The sequence below is a fragment of the Oncorhynchus mykiss genome, chromosome 3 (genome assembly GCF_057628025.1).
Source record: "Oncorhynchus mykiss isolate SJ-2025 chromosome 3, ASM5762802v1, whole genome shotgun sequence".
Lineage (NCBI taxonomy): Eukaryota > Metazoa > Chordata > Actinopteri > Salmoniformes > Salmonidae > Oncorhynchus > Oncorhynchus mykiss.
In genome coordinates, this window is record NC_143024.1 from 61,866,869 (window position 1) to 61,886,331 (window position 19,463).

Genomic DNA, 19,463 nt, shown 5'->3' on the forward strand with positions numbered 1-19,463 from the left:
AACATTTGTTGTTAATGTTCCGTTATTTACCTTATGACTCTGAAATCATATTTGCTAGTTTACAATCCCATTGTTTTAATGCGATCAAAGGGGAATGGGGTGGCTTTTTGGTCCAGCAAGGTATTTTTATGCCAGATGACGTCTGCTCATGCTCTCAAGATAGGAGGGCGCCAAAACAAAGTTAAGGTCAAGTTAGTGTGTAATCTTGCGTTGCAAAATACGCACACAAACTCATTTTGGCATGAAAACAACAACAATCAAATGATTTTTGTTTTTGTGTGCTTTAAAGACGTGGTATTTGCAAGAAGGAATCCATCTATTTGATGACACATCCGCATGAGACGGGCGTGAAAACAAGGCCCAAATCGCCCATTTTGTCTACAAGGACCGTTTTGCAGGTTACTCATTGTTGCGTTGTCAACCAACCTGTATTCATTGCCAATGCAATCTCTTTTGCATTATGCTACTGTTGGTAGTATAGGACTAGATCATGTTGTTTTGATATAGTTAGTACATGGGTAGCATGTACAGTACTCTCTGCTCTTTGTGTAGCTCCCAGTTTTTGGAAATTCTTTCTGGGTCATTTGTGCGTAATTACTTTTTAACATTGTATTAACTCGTGTGTTTCACGGTTTATTTTTCACTGGAAGATTAATAGAAATAATGATAATTTACTGTAGTACAATATCTAGAAAAATAACACGAGCTAAACGCATTTCGGGGAGACTGAATGGAAAACGTGTCATTGCAAAAACATTTGCATTTGGGCCAAATTTTTCAGTCCAAACAGCAACGCTCAAACATCATGTGTTATTATTGTTCTCGGGGTTATTTATATATGCTATAGCCTACTATGATTTTCGTGTGTGTTTGAGGATCTAAATATATAACTTGTTACTTTTAGCGCCCCAAAAAAATAATTCAGTATTGTGTTCCTGTTCAACTACAAAATAAACCTGGGCCTGTCGAAAGAAACGTAGATTTTTTTTGTGTAGATTTTTATCCGTGCAAATAATTAGAGATCTAATTAGTTAGGGATTTGAATGCTATACTGTTTACTTCCCTTTCACGTTATTTATATTATTTAATAGGCATATGTATTTCTATGCGTAAAGTGAAAAATTGCGCAACTTGAAAATGAAACTCCTGTAGACTATCTTCTAAAATACTGTTGAAAATAGGCTAGACATTTCTCAGGCTACGGTTTCAAAATGTCTAAAGCACAAAGTAATCGCCACCCACCATAGTGTTTTTCCTCCAACAGCTACAAGATACACTTAAACTAGAACACTTCCTTTTGTCTGTGCAATAAAATGATTTGAGTGCCGACGTTATTGGTGATTGCTTGGTGCACATCGTCTCAGACCGCAGACGGTCAAAGCCAGCAGAGATGTTTTGTACTTGGCAGTGCAAAGCCTTCCTGCAGCCAATCATGCTGATGACGCTTCTATTTTTAATTTACGTTTTGGAAGATCTTATCCGGACAACCACTAATTACATATGTACGAGGAAAATGAACGATTCTGGATTTGGGGCGAACAACCAGGTAAAAAAAATCCATGTATCCCTTTTTCAGGCCTGGATATGTTTCTGAAATCGGAAAATACAAAAAATATGAATGCTCGGAGACAATATAGGGCCTGGAAATATAATGGAAGCGAGTCAAAATATAGTTGATATTGAAATCAGAAAAGTATATTTCCCCCTCTTAGTCCTAATCTTTCTCAATAATTAAGTTGTCTTTATATGTCTCTCTTTCTTGTTTTCGTTCTCTTCATGTTTTTATTTTCTACCTTTCACCTTTTCTGTGTGTTTGGTATCCTATGTGGATTATGAAATATAATTTGAGATTAGGTTTGTGAAGTTTGTTTTGGTGCATTTTGTGTATTTGTTTGTATTGTTGAGGCACGAGCGTTAAAAATGTACTTTTGTTTTATCTATCCGTCCAAGTTATTACGCGCGTAACTTGTGCGTAATTGTAGGCTAATGTTAAGATTGTGAGTATAGTATTGGATGCAAAGTAGACTGTGCTCGAGGGAACATTCTGTGCCCTTTAACTTGGACTCCAAGGGGAGGTCAACTACAAGTATTTCTTAATATGTATTCAACTACCATGATGCATAAATGTCATACTTTCATAATAGTGCGCACATATCGGGCTTGCATGGAATACATACAAAGTTGTGGGTTTGCCATTCTATAACTCGAATTCTATTGCAATAACCCATTGATGAAATATCTCAGGGATTGTTTAGTAATGTCTATTTTGGAGGGCGAGCGCAGATCTACATAGGAGTTGCTTCTGAATCCAGGCAACCAATGAACTCTCGTGTGCGCTCACATGAGTTGCTCTAGACAGTTCTTAATGACTGATATTGATATATGGTAATTCCTTAACCGGATCACATGACACAATTACCTCGAGAATCGATAAAGATGAATTGCACGTCAGCCTACGTTTCCGATTTTTTCTCCCTCGCGGGTCCTTTCCACGCGCCTATGGTGCAATAGATAGACAAAGTTTAACACACTCAAGCTGCCAATTCTATTTCGCTATAGCAAAAGGGTGAAGGGGAGAGATGGCGGAGTACGATGAGCGTGGCAACTGTGCGTCAAATATGTATTTACCGAGTTGTACATATTACGTTTCGGCGCCTGATTTTTCTTCAGTCTCCTCGTTTTTACCCCAGACTACTTCGTGTCAAATAAATTTTCCTTATTCTTCCAACATAGCTCAAGTCCAACCTGTTCGGGAAGTGTCTTTCAGAGACTATGGACTGGATCACTCAAACAAATGGCATTACAGGGGCAATTACGCTTCTTACTACTCAACGGACGAGATAATGCACCGAGACTTAATCCAGTCGTCGAACAGGGCGGAAATGATATTCAAAAATGATTCCTTGTACGGCCATCACGGCGGTACGAGCTCGCCATGCAATTTCTTCACAAATGTCGGCCGAAATGGGGTTCTTCCACAAGGGTTCGATCAGTTCTTAGAGACTGTTAACTCTGAGAAGCCCAACCCTGACGACTCAAAACAAAAGACACACTCCAGTCTCCCCGGAGATGCTGCGTGTAATAAACAGACTTCAGATAGGCCTACATCTGAGGAGTCTATACGAGACCCAACTGAGGACATAGACGAAGATGATTATTCGATATCAAACTGCGCTGGGGACAAGAACAACGGCCCAAGTAGGTACAAGCATTAAATGGGGTTATAGTAAGTCCACTACTTTTGTCGGTCCGATTTTATGTGCCCCTTTATAAGCATGCAAAGGTTTTATATACCCCAATAGGATTTACTTTTCTGTTGTTAAAATATTTACGATGGGAAAGCAGTTAAGGTGAGCTGTACTGCAATATTTCGGATGTGTTGTGTTTTCTGATTTAATTAAAGTTCTCTGATTCGCTTGCATGGTGTAAATTACAATGCAAGCATGTTTATTAGGCCTATTTGTTTATGACAATGCATTTACAAAGTAATAAAATAATGATATAAACAGAGAGGTAGGCAATGCTGCAATATTCGAGATAGAGGATAGCCTACGTAGGCTACAGGCCTAGGCTATGTGAATAGGTTTTCTTTGGCTGCATTATAATGGTTTACCTATAACTTCGAGAATAACCGTGTAGGACAGACATGGACTCAACGTGTGTGCGTGTGTGTGTGTGTGTGTGTGTGTGTATGCGCGCGCGCTCACTCGCGCGTGCACGAGCATATCTGTGTGTGGATGCATGCATGTGTGGATGCATGCGGGACGATGATCTTTTTACTCGGCTAACTTGTTAATTATGTTCTTTATTGACTATCATTGAGCCAACTTTGATCTGAACTACATTGTACTACATGTTTGTAGTAAATAAAGTGTTTGGTCTTTGTTTAGGTTCTTCAAAGTCCAGAAAAAAGAGATGCCCCTACTCCAAATACCAGATCCGAGAACTTGAACGAGAATTCTTTTTCAATGTGTACATAAACAAGGAGAAGCGGCTCCAGTTGTCAAGGATGTTAAACCTGACAGATCGACAGGTGAAGATTTGGTTCCAGAACAGAAGAATGAAAGAGAAAAAGCTCAACCGGGACCGGCTTCAGTATTTCACTGGGAATCCCTTATTCTGAACCCTACGCATTTGGAGTCAATAGTTGCTAAATGCTTCACAACAGATTGAATAAAGAGTTTTTTGGGGGACATCTCATAATCTATCTAAACAACAGAAGGTGAAACACCTCACAGCATAATGAACATTGCAAACAGGCTGGATCTATCTATGCAAGGCTCTTGGCATTTGTCACATAAATACTTACCTCAATGAACACATGAATCCTGTTATTTAAAATAAGATTCAATCTAGTGAAGAAATCCTCCAGGAGACCTCGTCATAATGTCCATTTGTATATCATTATACTAATTAATTATAATCTCTAGGCTATGCATATCTTTTTTATTTATTTAAGTTTACATGGTAGCGTTTGGTGGATTCTAAAATATTGCAGTAAGCAACGCGTACTTTGAGTAGATTAATCAGTCAAGTAGACTACAAACAGTAATTTATAATAGTAGAATTATGTATGCATTTAGTAGAAGCATGTGATGTATATTGTGGTTATGTGATATCAAAATAAAGTACACATGGCAAATGTAGTTATGCGTTACCTCATGTAATTGCAATCACAACGAACTAATTTCGTATAACTTTGGTCAGGATCCACATTTGGCATAGAAAAAAAGTTATGCATAATTTCATACAATTCAACAAGGTTTTTCATACTCTACTATAGGGATGCTCTTGTCAAAGCAATCTGATAAATTTGTAAATTACCAATTGCACTGGCACTAGTAGTTATATCAGTAGGCCACAGGACTATACAGTGAATTTCCTGTTATTATAGCCAAGCAGTAGCGCCTCTTACTTGCTTCAACTTCAAAGTTTAGACTATACCTTTTATTCCCTTTATTTTGTCCTTACACTTAGGCGGTTTTCTAAACCTTGAACCGTCTAGACAGTATACTAAAAACTAGCTGTAAATGTCTAAATTGGGGGCTATTGGACCCTCTGGCCACTCCAAATGCGGCCCTACCACAAAATAGTCTAGAAGAATGCAGTAGGCTACTGTTTACTTGTCAGGCTATTGCATTTAAAGGAACGCAAAATGTTCACGATCAAAACGATCTATTACTTTATATAAGCATTTATAGTATATATTTTTCATATTTAACTTCAATTGGCAAGACCATAAAAGCGAAGAAAACCCATACGTACAAGGCCTATGATTTGATTTGGCAGCTTTAAAAAAGTGGTGTATTTATTATAATTGTTTTAATTATTTGTATCAAATAGCCTATTGTTAATTGAATTAATAAATGTTCTTCCCTGCCTTTGAATTTCCCGTATAACTTCAATGTCGTCACCTATCACTTATTTATTAATAATTAGGCTATTGGCGCCTTTTGGCTGATGTCTTGAAAAACGACGCCTCCTGAATGATATCTGCATTGCAGTAGGATTCCAATATGGCTGCGAAGCAGTGAGTTTTCCTGTATGAAAAGTAAGCAGATACAGCGATACAGTTTCTGGTTTGAAGTTGACAACTATCTTCTACATACTAACCAATTAAGATGTTGCATTACATTTAGCCTAATGCAATATTCATGAAATCATCCGCAATCTTCTGATGTGGTAGCATTACACACGACTTCTACATTCTTACAAGAGTATAATATAGTTTAGCTTAAGTAACAACACTGAAACCAAAAATATGTGTCATAATCAAGGGTTTAATTCGAATCCACGGATAGGTCCCTCGTGTGTTAGAATTTAACAAAGTAAGGCAGTGCACTGTAGTGTACTAAAAGTGAACCGGTCGACCAGTGTGTCATCCTAAATAAGCCTAAATATTTCTGTGACCAGTGATTTTTTTCACTTTTAGCATCGCGCAATGATTTTCTTTCCGCTGAAAAATGTAGGCCCAGGTGGTCTAATAGGCATGTTGGACATGTTAGTGTATCTGATCATTCGAATTGTGCTCCTAGCTGTAGGAAATAAGTCGCAAACACACACATATCAGTCAGTCTTTTGATTTAACATTTTTATTGGGTTTTTGGTTCAAGAAAGCCTAGTTGGGGAAGAAACATTTGTGCAGACAAATGTGCAGACTGCTCGTTCCTATTCTAACCACACGAGGGCAGACGTGTAGCAAGTTTCGGTCTGAGTTTGTTCATGAAAACACACATAGGTTGAATTACAGCTGTGGTCTGGAATATTATTGAAAGGCTTGTAAATGTTCTTGTTTGTGGTTTGGTGATATAATGTAGCATACGTTCAGTGATCTGGCTGTCTTTTTTGACTTGACTTCCTTCTGGTAAACGTAGCTTAATTCAAATTAAAATTAAAACACAAGCAGACTGTGTTTCGTTCATGCATTCCATGCATTGCAATCAAAGGGGCACCATCACTGTTCCTAACGCCACCATTTTAAAGTGGATTAAACAGTAGCCTTAACTATGTGGATTTGTATATCATAGGCCTATAGGAGACACCAAGTCCAACTTGACCCTGGCATATATTGGACATGACTTGAAATAATGCTGGGTTAAACTTAGTTTCCATTCCAAGGAAACCCTAAAGTACTTAAATACTTGTTACATGATGGAATAAGGCACATGACCTCTCTGGATTCCTCAATCAACCCTGGTTAGACTGAAATTGTCGTGTGCATTATCGATGCATTAAACTAGGTATTTTGATTTGGACGGCCGCTAAGCCTTATCTAGTAAATATGATGTCTAATCATTTCAACCGATGTTACCTGATAGGGCAAAAGGATGATTTAAAATGGGATGTGTAAACCTAAAATGTTGAATAGACCAATGGGTTTGTATTTTACGGAATTATTTGCTTAATTATTAAATGCCCTGTAATCACGGTCAGAACACCTGGATGGTTTTGATGTTGTATTCCTGAAGTTAAAAACCACACATGGCACACTGGTGAATTCGTAACGTATCCTAAAACGTGAGTTGTTCATTTTCTATGTTTAATAGAAGCATATTGTATGTCTGCATTTTTTTTTGCGTAATTTACCATTTGGCATGTATATCCGTATAGGACATGTATAACTTAAAACATATTTTGGAGAGCAAATTCTATTTGAGGCTATTGTTCATTTAGACATATATTGGAGCAGCCTACACCTATATATCGCACTTGTAATTAATTCCTTATATTGTCATCTTTCGCACTCTTCTTTCGATCGAGCTTATATGTTAGATTTCTCAAAAGGGCATTTGAAGCATCTTCATATTAGGGTTGACCTGAAGCATTGTTTTTGGCCTACAACCTTGAAGGTTAAGCTTCAGACGTAGGGCTAGGCTGTTGTTGGACGTCCTTGGATGTGCGCTCTCATTGTTGAAATCATGTTTAAAAAACAATGCTCCCCTTACGCGTGCATGCATGTATTTGGGTTAATTTACAGGTATGGAGGCTATCATAGGTTCATTTACAAAAATCGATGCTTAAATTTCAGGAAACATCAAGAAACAAATGTACATAGGCCACAAATAAATATATAGCCTATTAGATATAATCTATATGCTGATATTTTCCTCGCATATTTATTTTGTTTAGTAATCTACGTGCACAAACTTGGCTCATTGAGGTAGGCCTATTCAGAGTGTCATTAATGGCGTCCTCTAAATACAATTAGTATTCGTATTCTGCAAATAATCTGTTTCTGTATACTTGTTGATTGGTGAATGTATTGCTATTTCTCTGGGTAAAAAAAATCCACATCGTCTACCTATTTGAAAACGTGGACCTGCTAAACCGATGTGAGATGCTGAATTGAGAAAAGGTGTGTGTTTAGCGCTGTCGTGGATTGTTATTAAAATGCATTACTTTCCTATTCCGTCATATAGGTCACAAAGAAACTAAGTGCGCCATACCCAGAGCAGGCATTCAAAGGCTATTACAATTGTTCTGAAAAAATTAGAACCGGGTAATCGATATCACCTTTGTGTAGGCTTTCCTTGCATTTTCACTTTGAGAGAATAACATCCTACTTAAACCAGACGCTGTTTAATTAAGAATTCAACGACAACAAAAAAATATAGGCCTATTATAGTCATATTTGTTTTTAATTTTGGTTGTAATTGTTTAATTACCTCCTGTAAATGGATTTTTCTATCCAGTTAGGATTAGATTTCGATCACTACACCGTCATTATTTTTAGTTAATGTCAAAGGATTGGCTTTAGTAGTTCTACAGCCGATAAAAGTGAGTAGAGTACCTATTAGTCGTGAACTTAAATGGTGTTAAAGGTGTTCAAAGTTGTCAAGGTATGGCCATTGGAGCTTGATGCAACTGTACATTATTTTCAGGTTAAGACCATGCACATCAGCTTTGATTTTGTTTCATGCCAAGCAAAGAGAACAGGCTAAATGTTCAAGATGTCCTTTGTCAGTCTTGGAATCAATTTCAAGTCCGTGTTCTAGGTGTCGCTGTTGACCACGTCTGCCTCCCAGCCATGAGTCAATTCGTCCATGTGATGGGAAAAGAGGCTGCGTCTCAAGGCCATTTTCAAATTTCATTGGTGAGCTTGTCATGTGGTAGAGAGGCATCCTGAGCAACACGGAGATTGTTGTGCTAGATATGTCAGCCTACAAAGGACATCTCTCTCCTTTTTAAACCTTCTCCAAAAATGTCCTTTCCCAACAGCTCTCCTGCTGCAAATACGTTTTTAGTTGATTCGTTGATTGGCGCTTGCAGAACAGACAGCTTTTACTCCAGCAGCAACATGTACATGCCGTCCGGTGCAGAAATGGGAACTTATGGAATGCAAACCTGTGGACTCCTGCCGTCTCTCGGTAAACGAGGGGACGTCAACCACCAAAATATGGGCATGAATGTCCACTCTTACATACCTCAAATTGATAACTGGACAGATCCGAATAGATCTTGCAGAATAGAGCAACCATCCAACCAGATGCCCAATTGCACATTTTCACAAAACATTAAGGAGGAGAGTAATTACTGCATGTATTCAGACAAGATAGCAAAGGTCAACTCGTCCGATGTCCCTGTATATTCTAATATAATCCCCGAATCGTGTTCAGTTGATGGCCCCGAGATCCCTGTTCCGGGCTATTTCAGACTGAGCCAAACTTACGCGAGTGGGAAACACCAAGACTATGGCCACGAGATGACGAGTCCAAACACCACATTGATGCAGCTCAACAGAATTACTCCCAAACCGCAGTTGTCATCCTTTGTCGAAGTGGAAAAGAAAACAGATGATATACCGCATAACCGGGAGATCAGCAGGACACCCATCCCCGCGGAAAGCCCGGACCCAAAGTCGAGCGCGCAGGAGGAGAAGAATTGCTCCACTGAAGCTTCAGTCTCCAGCCCAGAGTTGCCAAAGAAGGAAGCGAAAGGTAGGTACAATACAAGGATGAATCGTGTCATGGTGTAATATGAACGCTCCAGCATCATAAAACCCAATATAAAACACAAACAGCCCTAAAGTCGTAATGTTTAATGAGAGCCTTACTCAGGTTGCAGTAAAATGCTACCGGAAACTGTTCGACCCGCACATATTTACATTGGGGTCTATTCTCTTCTATATTTTTCTAGATTTATAATGTATGTGTTACTTTGTTGATTGTAGAAAAACAGAATATTCCATTTTATATTTGGGTAAATATTATTTGGGAAAATGTGATTTATTTATTTAAGTGTAATCCATATTATTAACATCTAGTAGACATAAGGCTTGTAGTCTGTTTTGTATCTTCATCCTCAGTGTTGTGATTATCAATTTCCTCCGAAATTATAATACAGAAATACTCCAGCAGGCTCTAACAAACGTGTATTGTAGTGGATTTCATCAGTATGCCTAATATGCATGTCAAATATTACTTTGGTCTAAAAACTCGTGTAATTTAGAGCAGGTGTTGTTAGTTAGAGTTTACAGCCTGTAATATTTCAACATGGTAGTAGCAGGTTACGACTACTAACCAATAATACCCATACAAGCTAAAACCAAATCAATATAATTGAAGCGTTCTATCATTCTGATCAGAGCTGTGTGACTAGTGAAAACATATTTGTGATAGTTCCCTATTTTGCCATGTTCAAACATGTGTTGGTTTGATTTCATTTCAGATAACAAAACTGACCCTCCAACGAGCAATTGGTTGACTGCAAAAAGCGGCAGGAAGAAAAGATGCCCCTACACAAAGCACCAGACGCTGGAATTGGAAAAGGAGTTTTTATTCAACATGTACCTGACTCGAGAGCGCCGTCTAGAGATCAGTAAAGGCGTCAACCTCACCGACAGGCAAGTCAAGATCTGGTTTCAAAACCGCAGGATGAAGCTCAAGAAAATGAGCAGGGAAAACCGAATTCGGGAACTTACCTCAAATCTCACCTTTTCGTGAGCATGCTTACAAATGCCTGTTTAATTGTCCCTTTCCTCTCTCTTCAAAGTAGTGCTGTGGCAGCATTGGACTTGTTTTTTTGTGTGTTTTTTTTCACTGAAACTGTGACTGTATTTGCTATTTTTGTCTCATTTACATTGTGACGCATTGTGTATTTTGAATGTTTCATCACAGGGTACATACAGGAGGCTAGGTCTTAAATTATTAAAATATAGTAGGTATTCATTATTGGACTGTTTGGTTTGGTTGAGTCTAAGGAAGTCACAGTGACTTGTTTGTAAGATATTTTTTTTCGGACATGAAAGCACATTAATAGTGGTTGAATAGTTAAACATTCGTTTAAGAGTTAAGCGCAAACCGTCAGCTGAATCGTAAGTAATCTTATAAACGTTTCTGTATTATAAATGTGGTGAGCAATGTAAATGAGTGTACATCTTATGCATGTTTGTGGCATGTATCCTGCAATAAATTGATTGTCAAATGTAATTTCTTATTTCAGTGTTTTGTTTTGCAGTAAGCCAAGGATTTTTCATCGGGCAGGTGTGTAAGAAATACATTAAAGTAAAGTAGAGCACTATTTCTGGAATTGGTACACTATAGGCCCTAACGTTCTTTCAGTTCCGTTAAAATTCATAGGGACTGGTCCGTAGCTTCAAATTGTTATCGTGCTAGAATCAAAGTAAATGAAAAGTAAGAGAAAAACAAGTCTAATAACGATATAAGTATTTTATCTTTAGGCCTGTGTGCAGGGTCCCAATATGAAGCATCTCAATTTTAGCGTTAAGCTACACTCAACATAATTTCGGCCCGGCTATTTTCAAATGATCTTATAGGCCTTAAGTTATTATCTATTGAATTATTTTTTCATTATTATATATATCATTAATTAGTTATTAGGACTATTTTCAATTAGCTTTCAGCAACTTGACTGTAATGAAAAAGAAAGTTAGCCTGTAAAGTTAAGTAATTTTAGCTGTTGATTGTGAATAAGGTCTCTAATTGGCTGGCGTTCGTGGACTGCAAAACCTATTCAAATACACAAAATACACATTTATACTTACTTCTATTCAAATACACAAAAATAAGACTAATATCCAATAATGCCCTATATAACTATGTAGCTAACATGTTACGATATTTACACGGATCTGGGAAGGTTCCTAATCAACCTACAAAACAGCCATTGGCGTCTGGATATGTGCTACTATAAATGCGCTACACTCTTAGAAAAACGGTTCATTAGGGTTTCCATATAGAACAATTTATTCTAAGTGTGTAGAGGGATAGGCCTATAACAATAGCCTATTTAAATTGCTTTATTGATCAAAACGGTTGTTTCCATACCACCTAAATATAAGGCTCTGATTATATATATATGTGTGTGTGTGTATATATATATATATATGTACATATATATATATATATATATATATACATATATATATATATGTATCTATCTATCTATATATATATATATATATATACATATATATATATATGTATCTATCTATCTATATATATATATATATATATATATATATATATATATATATATATATATATATATATATATATATATATATATATATATATATATAGTGTACAATAATGTTTACTTCTGATTAAAAACAATAATAATTGAAATAAAATATTGGCGCAACATTCTGTCATGATTCAAAATGTTGCTTATGTTGATGCAGTTAAACGTCATGAGATGGTTTGTTTTGTTTTGTAGGCTTATAATAGCATATAGTTTGCCCACTAGTAGACTTGTCTTCAGCCACTGTGTACAGTCCAACCCAAGTTTATAGCTCTTTATCTGTGCAGACTATTTGAACTCGGTACTCCTATTTTCCGCTTTCCTTTGCCTCACTTTTACTCACACATCACCCCCTCATGTCCAGATGAATGAATGCTGAAACGCACACACACACGCACACACCACCACCACCAACAACAACAACGATTGTATGGTTTTATTTAACATTGGCCCCCTTGGCCGCATCATTCGTTTGGTAACACTTTACTTAAAGCATCCAGGTATAGGCTAATGCTCTATAACGTGTTATAAGCATATGTGAGCCCTTATACGGTCTTATAACAATACCTATAATATGCTCTCTCGAGTAAACGCTGACGAAGCGGGTCCCTATAGCGTGCATGGACCTAATGACGTTCAAGCACAAATTCATTGGCAGCTCACCGCGGTGTGGTTCTGTTCCTTCTTTCTCGTTGTTTTTGCTCCATCCTGACCATGGATTTTAAATAAATCGGTTTATGGATGTCATTTACGTTTCTAGGCCTATTCATTGTATATGTGTCTTGATGAGAGTTTGCAAAAGTAGGCTAGTTCCAATGCTATTGGGGTGAGTCGACTAATAGCCTAATCAAGAAGTTATGTGTTCTCAAAAGTAAGAAAACCTAAAAGGCCCTCTTAAATCTAGATTTTTAGACATTACTCTGCACAGATCCACTTTGTTGCGCCAAGAGTCCGTTTTATTAAGGGCACATTAATGTATAATCAAACGCACCTCATAAAGATTTTATTGATCATAAAAACATTAGGCCTATGGCTCTCCTTTAGATACATACAATTTGTATACAAATAATACTTCCTGATTCAAACTTACAAGACCAACCAAACTAGTGAAAGTGACTCCTCGTTTAATAAAAACTAACAATTCCAAAACAGAGTCTGTGCGGAAATGGTGTCTCGTTATTTTACAGCATGTTATTACATTTATTTTACGAGGACTTACAACTCAGAAGTCTATAAAATGTTTTACAAGCATTGAGTGTATGACATACCTTATGACGATATCTTGTAAGAGTTTACATGCATAATATGCAATGGCATCAATGTTGAGTGGTGGTTGTGAAATAAATGTGTGTATTAATCTGTTGACGTAAAAAAAAAAATAGTCCGGCACCGCCCTCAACCGTAAGTATGCACATTCAAAAGGCCCAGAAACACAGAATTTCTTAAGGTTTTACATTTTTCTCTTCAAACATTTGGTTTTATTGGCACTCTTGAATAAATAGGCAAATTAAAGATAGGCCTACCGTTACCAGCGGACTGATTTACTCACTGTATTGGTAAATATGATCACGTGATTCATGTAACCAATCCCTGAAGATTAAGCCAGCAAAAATACTATGATTGTTCAGAGGGAAGGTTTCCGTAACAGTGTAACCTTTTATATGACTACGAAGGGATCCAAAAATGTCGACCAGTAGCACTCTAAGTAACTATTATGTGGACTCTATAATGGGGCATGAAGTGGAGGATGTGTACGGGGCGCGTTTTATCCAGGGTCCGCACACTACGACCTCAAGGCCATCAGGTGTTGGGGACAATGCAGATTTTTCCTCCTGCAGTTTTGCACCCAAGTCAGCCGTTTTCCCAGCGTCTTGGTCCTCTGTTCACACGCAGTCCACTGCCGCAGTGTCAGGGATTTACCATCCTTACGTCCACCAGTCCCATCTCTCCGCAGCAGACAGCAGATATGTTCGGTCCTGGATAGACCCAATTTCTAACGTTTCTTTCTCCGGCTTTCACTCTAACAGTCGGCATTATGGAACCAAGCCCGAAAGTTTACCACCGAAAAGGACTGAGAGTGCCACTTTTGAGACAGAGACTCCGGTGGTCGACCCTGGCCCTGATTACGCATGTGGAGTATCCGAATGCCCAGAAAAAGAGAGCGTTGGCAGTGATATGTCGAGTCACAGCGAGCCTAAAGAAGAGAAACAACAACAACAACTTGACCCAAGTAAGTAAACGGAATTGCCCCCTGATTTACAACCGTAAGAACTGTAGGAGCTGGGTGTGTAAAACTGGAGGTTTTACTAACCTATAAAAGTGTCTAGCTCATAACCACGGGCCGAAAAAAAACGACCCACTGCTGTAAAGTGGGTATTTAACACAAAAGTGTGATAATAATTATATCCACAAATTCAGTCTTTTGTACAAATATACAGTATTTAATTACATTCAGATGCTTGTATTTGCTATTTTATTTCGTTTTCCTGCTTATTCTCATGTGAGTTTCAACTTTGTCCCCTCTCTTCTCCAGACAACCCTGCAGCAAACTGGATTCATGCACGTTCAACAAGGAAGAAGCGATGTCCATACACGAAATATCAGACACTAGAACTGGAAAAAGAATTCCTCTTCAACATGTATTTGACACGAGATCGACGATACGAAGTTGCTCGAATTCTCAATTTAACTGAAAGGCAGGTCAAAATCTGGTTCCAGAACAGAAGAATGAAAATGAAAAAGATGAACAGAGAGAGAGGCAGTAAGGATCACTTATAACTAGACTGGGTGTAGTCCCTCGCCTTTTGATGTATCATATTGTTGTGATTACTTAGAATAAAAGGTTGGTTGGAGCTTAAGCTATGCATTTTTGTGTTGATGTATCAAATGGAAAGGTTGACTCAACATGCCCGGAAATACGCTCTTTCTTTTTTGTTTTAATCAAGGTAAATGTTGAGTCTTAAACGAATTACTCTATTGATTAACCCGAGCTCGAGTATTTATGCCCAAAATGAGACCAGGGAATAATATGCTTGCGTATATAGTTTTCTTAGTCGTGTAGCCTTTTAGAAAAAAAATCGAATGTTTTAAGAAGATGCATTTATGCTTATATTTCGGCGAAAGAATCCTCACGCAAATTGGAAATGATTTAACAAAGTAGAGGCCAACTGAGTATGTTTGTCCTACTCTAGGGCAAGAATTTAAAACGAAAGGGTCATGTTTTTGAGTATTTATGATATTGTCATCGTGTTTTTTCTGAGGTTGCTAGTTTTGAAAAAAGACAAGAAAGCTATTGGGCGTAGCCTTAATCATACATAGGCTAATATTCCTGCATTTTTACAATCCAATTCCGGCTGTATTTAACCGTTAAGTTGTTCTTAAATCACCTTTTCTGCTCAGTGGTTTTGCAGTGGTTGTCCCTATATAGACATGCTTGTTATTAGCCTAGCTACATTGTATTTGAATATATATATATATAATATATATATATATATATTTCAATTTGAGATGCATTGCTGTATATAGTTATTCCTGACGCTCTGAACACCAATTCAACAACGTGTATTAGCCGACTCTTAATATAAAGCTATGGGCTAGTGTAGGCCCCATCGCATCAATGCAGTACTTCGTAAGAATTGAGAGGGAGGACTAATAACGCCTTATTGCAAACATAATTAGATGGGTTGATGAGGGGCAACGTAGGGTTAATGATAACGTTTCTTTCACTTAAATACATTCATTTTGGTTAATCTGTATGAGCCTGGAGATTCAATGATTGGACATTTCGTTGTCTTTAAAAAAACAATGTTTAAGGTCAGCAGAATGAAACATCTAAAAGGTGCCACTTGGTGTAGTGAACTACCATTTCAGGATTGTTTTCCTAGTATGAATTTGGCTTACAAGGTGGTTGGACTTCACTTGAAAAGTAGGAGAATGAACATGGTTTAAAAAGACTAGTAATAAAGAATTTATGATTGGGAGAGGTGTTGCACGGATTTCCAATTTATTGTCCAACCTGTACGTATAATTGCTTTAAAGCAGGAAGAAACGTGGTCCAATAAACCCATATAGATGGCTAGACGTCTGGTCTAAATGAGTTTATGAGCCAGGGCAATAATTGCACTCTCCTTTGAAACACTCTTACTTGGGGTGTTTGAGTCTGTTGCTGACTAACAGAAATGCAGGCATTTTTTTTTCTACAGGGTGTCTGGTCGATAAATTGTCTGTCTTCGTGACTGAGAGGAAATCAGACCCCCTAATGGATAGAAAGTCACGTTTATTCATCAACTGCATTTCCTATTGAGAGGGCAAAACTTCACTTTGACTGCTGCATAGAAGGCCGTTTACAGCGGTGGATCTATTGGCACTGCAAGGGTGGATTTAGACCCTGTTTCTGAAATTCCATGAAATGTCACATGTAATTACTGTTCTGTGTGTAAAAAAAAAAAAGCCCTGCGTTTTATGTGAAAAAAACGTACATTGTTTATCAGGGGGTGTTGAAACATCTGAGAATACAGTTGGATTTTGATGCATAATTTGTAATCGCTCTGGTTACTTTGATGAAAATAAATGATGATGATTGACACATTAATTCCCCCTATTCTCCAAGTATTGCTAAAGTGGTCTACTAGATAGTATTATTGGTTAATGAAGAGAGACAACTTATTCTATACTGGGGTGCATTTTGTTGGTAATCATTAGCGCTAGAGGGCGACGTTGTTCTACACAAGACTACATCTCAATGGCGGTCGATGGGTTGATCGAGGTATAGGCCCTAAATGTTTGTTTCAAATATAATATTCAATTAATTAATTAAAAATATATATTTTCTAAAGATTGGAGGCTTTGTTAGATCGCTTTTATCGGTAGATAGAGTATAGGCCTATAGGCCTACATCAAATAACATATTGAGTGTTATAGTGCAATTATAGATTTGGCGAAAATTCTCATTTAGTATTGTGTCGCTGACTAGATTTTTATTTTAACCCTTAAATATAATGAACGTAATTAGCCTATAACCATACCTACATTAATAACAGAAAACAGTGAAAATATGCTTTTACATTAGAGCAATCGGTATAATAGTTTGTAATTAATGATTTAAGTTAAGTTATTATTAATTACGATTATTTATTTGTTTATTTGTATTAGTTGATTTATTGGTTCACCTAGGCCTATCAGAAATGTCCTTGAAATGTTAGCGAAGACCAATGAAAAGGAAAGGATAGGCCTACATATACGAAAATATTAGAACTGTTTTCTTTCATGGGACAAACACTGAACTCTGAATTCACTCCACTTGTATTTTTTTTCAGCCTCATCCAGTGACGTTAACTACTGTACATATAATTCTAGGATGTTTTTGCTCCTACGGTATGTGGATGTATCTTAACATATCTGTTGACCTTGCCTCTTTCTAGGTTTCTTTTCTGCGCTATTTTGGGGACAAAGTTATCTATGAGTCTCATTAAAAACAAACATATACATAATATATACCGCAGGACAAGTCGACCTATAGCAAAACATTCTCCCGTCCCTGGTTCCTTTCATGCGTTGGGATCAGAAGAAATGGCAAATGTGTCTTTAGGTGTGCTTGATCAATGTTCAGCAGTCGACAGTTACTGACTTCTGGAATTTAAAAAACTAAGCCAACCATAAGACTGTTGGACAACAAAACTAGCCTACTCCAGTCACCATTGATTGAATCGTTGGAATTGTCCTTAAATTTAGGCATAAATTTGTTGTTATTTCGAGCCTTTTTATTGCAGTTGGGCCTACAAACAGAAAATTATATTTCTTGCAGCTTACAATTCAGCCTTTCCACAAGCTTGTCTGTTGGGTCTGTAGCAGGCTCTGCATCAAGTTCAATAATTTTATAATCATGCAAAGCAGCGCGCAAGTTATCAACCGAATCCTTGTGGAATTACGTGTCATAGCGACTGCTCTAAATTTCACAAATACGATAATTTACAGAGACAGCAGGCCTTTACGACACCACAAGAGACCGAGCTGCTACAATACCTTGACTATAAATCGTCCGGTGGTAATACTGGCGAACTACCAGAGCGCCTAAATGAAAGCCCGTCTTTTCCACAGACGCTCCTCTGGATGAGACCTCAAGGTTGGTTGATTCTCGTAAAATGTCCTTTCAAATCACGTACAGGCCCAATTCCTAGGCTTACTATTTTCAAAAATATCCTTCTCTTGCCGTAAAATTGCACAATTCTTTGAAAATAATGATAATATGCTGGAATGGAACATTGCATAATGCAGTCTTCTAACCCCTAGTGAGGAGAAGAAACAGACAGTCAGTAGACCATAAAACTGAAGCAGAAGAAAGAATTTTGCCTCCAACCCCATGTGACCAGGGAGATAAGGTTCGATGTGTTGACCCCACAATAAGAAAATGAGTTTACCATTTAAAAAATGCTGTCTCCAATGGTACCAATCCCACTGAAACACAACAATAGAATGGAACAGAATACAATCCCCATTTTACGCACGCATTACGCATACCCATGCCCAGCCGAATCACGCTGAAATACACACACGAAAACATCCTAAAGGCCATTTGTGTACACTGCCTTCTGGCTGTCTTTACAGACCCGAAGCACATTGGTACTATCATGAACAAAAGACAGCTACAACGAATTGTACTACTAATAATAATAGTAACATACACATGTAATGTACGTTTATATTTCTTTGTTGCTTAGTTTCCCCAAGAAAATACTGAGCATTGATTAATACACCACAATACATTATAGTATTATTTTTTTTTTTTTACATCTTATGACATAATGCGTAATAGTCTTTAAAAAATCATAGTCCTGGATTCCCTGGACTAATAGGGATACATTTGGTTTGCCTTAATAATACGTGCATGTGTGCTGTATTAATGTGTTTAGGTAGCCTATATTTGCGTTTATATTCAATCATGGTCCTTTATTTCACCTTTATGAATTCAATATATGAAAAATAGGCCCACAAGTATAACTTGTTAGTTAGAACAGCACCTAATTTTATGATTTGAATATCCTAGGAGTAAAGGATGATAGTCTGGCCAAAAAGGTGTGTGAGGACTACAACCGAACCGCATGCATAGCTTAGTAGGTCTAAAGAGTTTTTTTCTTCTCAATAAATACCACATTTCTATTTTGGGGCTGATTTCGTGTAGTTATTTGTTATACCCTATTTTCAACACCACATTGAGCCTGGTCGAATTTGTTTCGGTGGGAAGATTTATTTTGTTTCAAAAATCTTAGTTAATACATGTGTTATGCGTTATGCGACATTGTAACCAACGCAAGACATACATTTAGCCACAACGGAAATGTTGCTAATGAAAAGATTATCTTTGATTAGTGGTCAAAATATTGCATAGTGCCAGTGCCAATGAAGGTTTTCATTATTATTTTGTATCTTGTTTTTACAAAAAAAAATACTATGTTGGCCTCATGAACTAAAAAATACTATGTTGG

At 37.4% G+C, this 19,463-nt stretch overlaps 3 protein-coding genes across 3 annotated transcripts; all 3 read left to right on the forward strand.

The window, feature by feature from the left end:
- Window positions 1–1,366: 1,366 nt before the first annotated feature.
- Window positions 1,367–4,640, forward strand: hoxd11a (homeobox D11a). Its single transcript, XM_021597212.3, has 2 exons — window positions 1,367–3,198; window positions 3,891–4,640. The coding sequence occupies exons 1-2, from the start codon at window positions 2,580–2,582 to the stop codon at window positions 4,121–4,123; spliced, it is 852 nt and encodes a 283-aa protein (XP_021452887.1). The 5' UTR covers window positions 1,367–2,579; the 3' UTR covers window positions 4,124–4,640.
- Window positions 4,641–5,768: 1,128 nt separating this feature from the next.
- hoxd10a (homeobox D10a) lies at window positions 5,769–10,572 on the forward strand. The gene is made up of 2 exons (XM_021597213.3): window positions 5,769–9,437; window positions 10,168–10,572. Exons 1-2 carry the CDS (start codon window positions 8,702–8,704, stop codon window positions 10,440–10,442), a joined length of 1,011 nt encoding a protein of 336 aa, XP_021452888.1. The 5' UTR covers window positions 5,769–8,701; the 3' UTR covers window positions 10,443–10,572.
- Window positions 10,573–12,409: 1,837 nt separating this feature from the next.
- Window positions 12,410–16,570, forward strand: hoxd9a (homeobox D9a). Its single transcript, XM_021597214.3, has 2 exons — window positions 12,410–14,212; window positions 14,516–16,570. Exons 1-2 carry the CDS (start codon window positions 13,666–13,668, stop codon window positions 14,758–14,760), a joined length of 792 nt encoding a protein of 263 aa, XP_021452889.2. The 5' UTR covers window positions 12,410–13,665; the 3' UTR covers window positions 14,761–16,570.
- The last annotated feature ends 2,893 nt before the right edge of the window (window positions 16,571–19,463 follow it).

Excerpts from the sequence above, each read along its gene's own strand:
- hoxd10a (XM_021597213.3), top strand. The coding sequence starts at position 8,702 with ATGTCCTTTCCCAACAGCTCTCCTGCTGCAAATACGTTTTTAGTTGAT. Across the intron at positions 9,438-10,167 it reads GCCAAAGAAGGAAGCGAAAG|ATAACAAAACTGACCCTCCA; the intron begins GTAGGTACAATA and ends ATTTCATTTCAG.
- hoxd9a (XM_021597214.3), top strand. The coding sequence starts at position 13,666 with ATGTCGACCAGTAGCACTCTAAGTAACTATTATGTGGACTCTATAATG. Across the intron at positions 14,213-14,515 it reads ACAACAACAACTTGACCCAA|ACAACCCTGCAGCAAACTGG; the intron begins GTAAGTAAACGG and ends TCTCTTCTCCAG.
- hoxd11a (XM_021597212.3), top strand. The coding sequence starts at position 2,580 with ATGGCGGAGTACGATGAGCGTGGCAACTGTGCGTCAAATATGTATTTA. Across the intron at positions 3,199-3,890 it reads GGACAAGAACAACGGCCCAA|GTTCTTCAAAGTCCAGAAAA; the intron begins GTAGGTACAAGC and ends GTCTTTGTTTAG.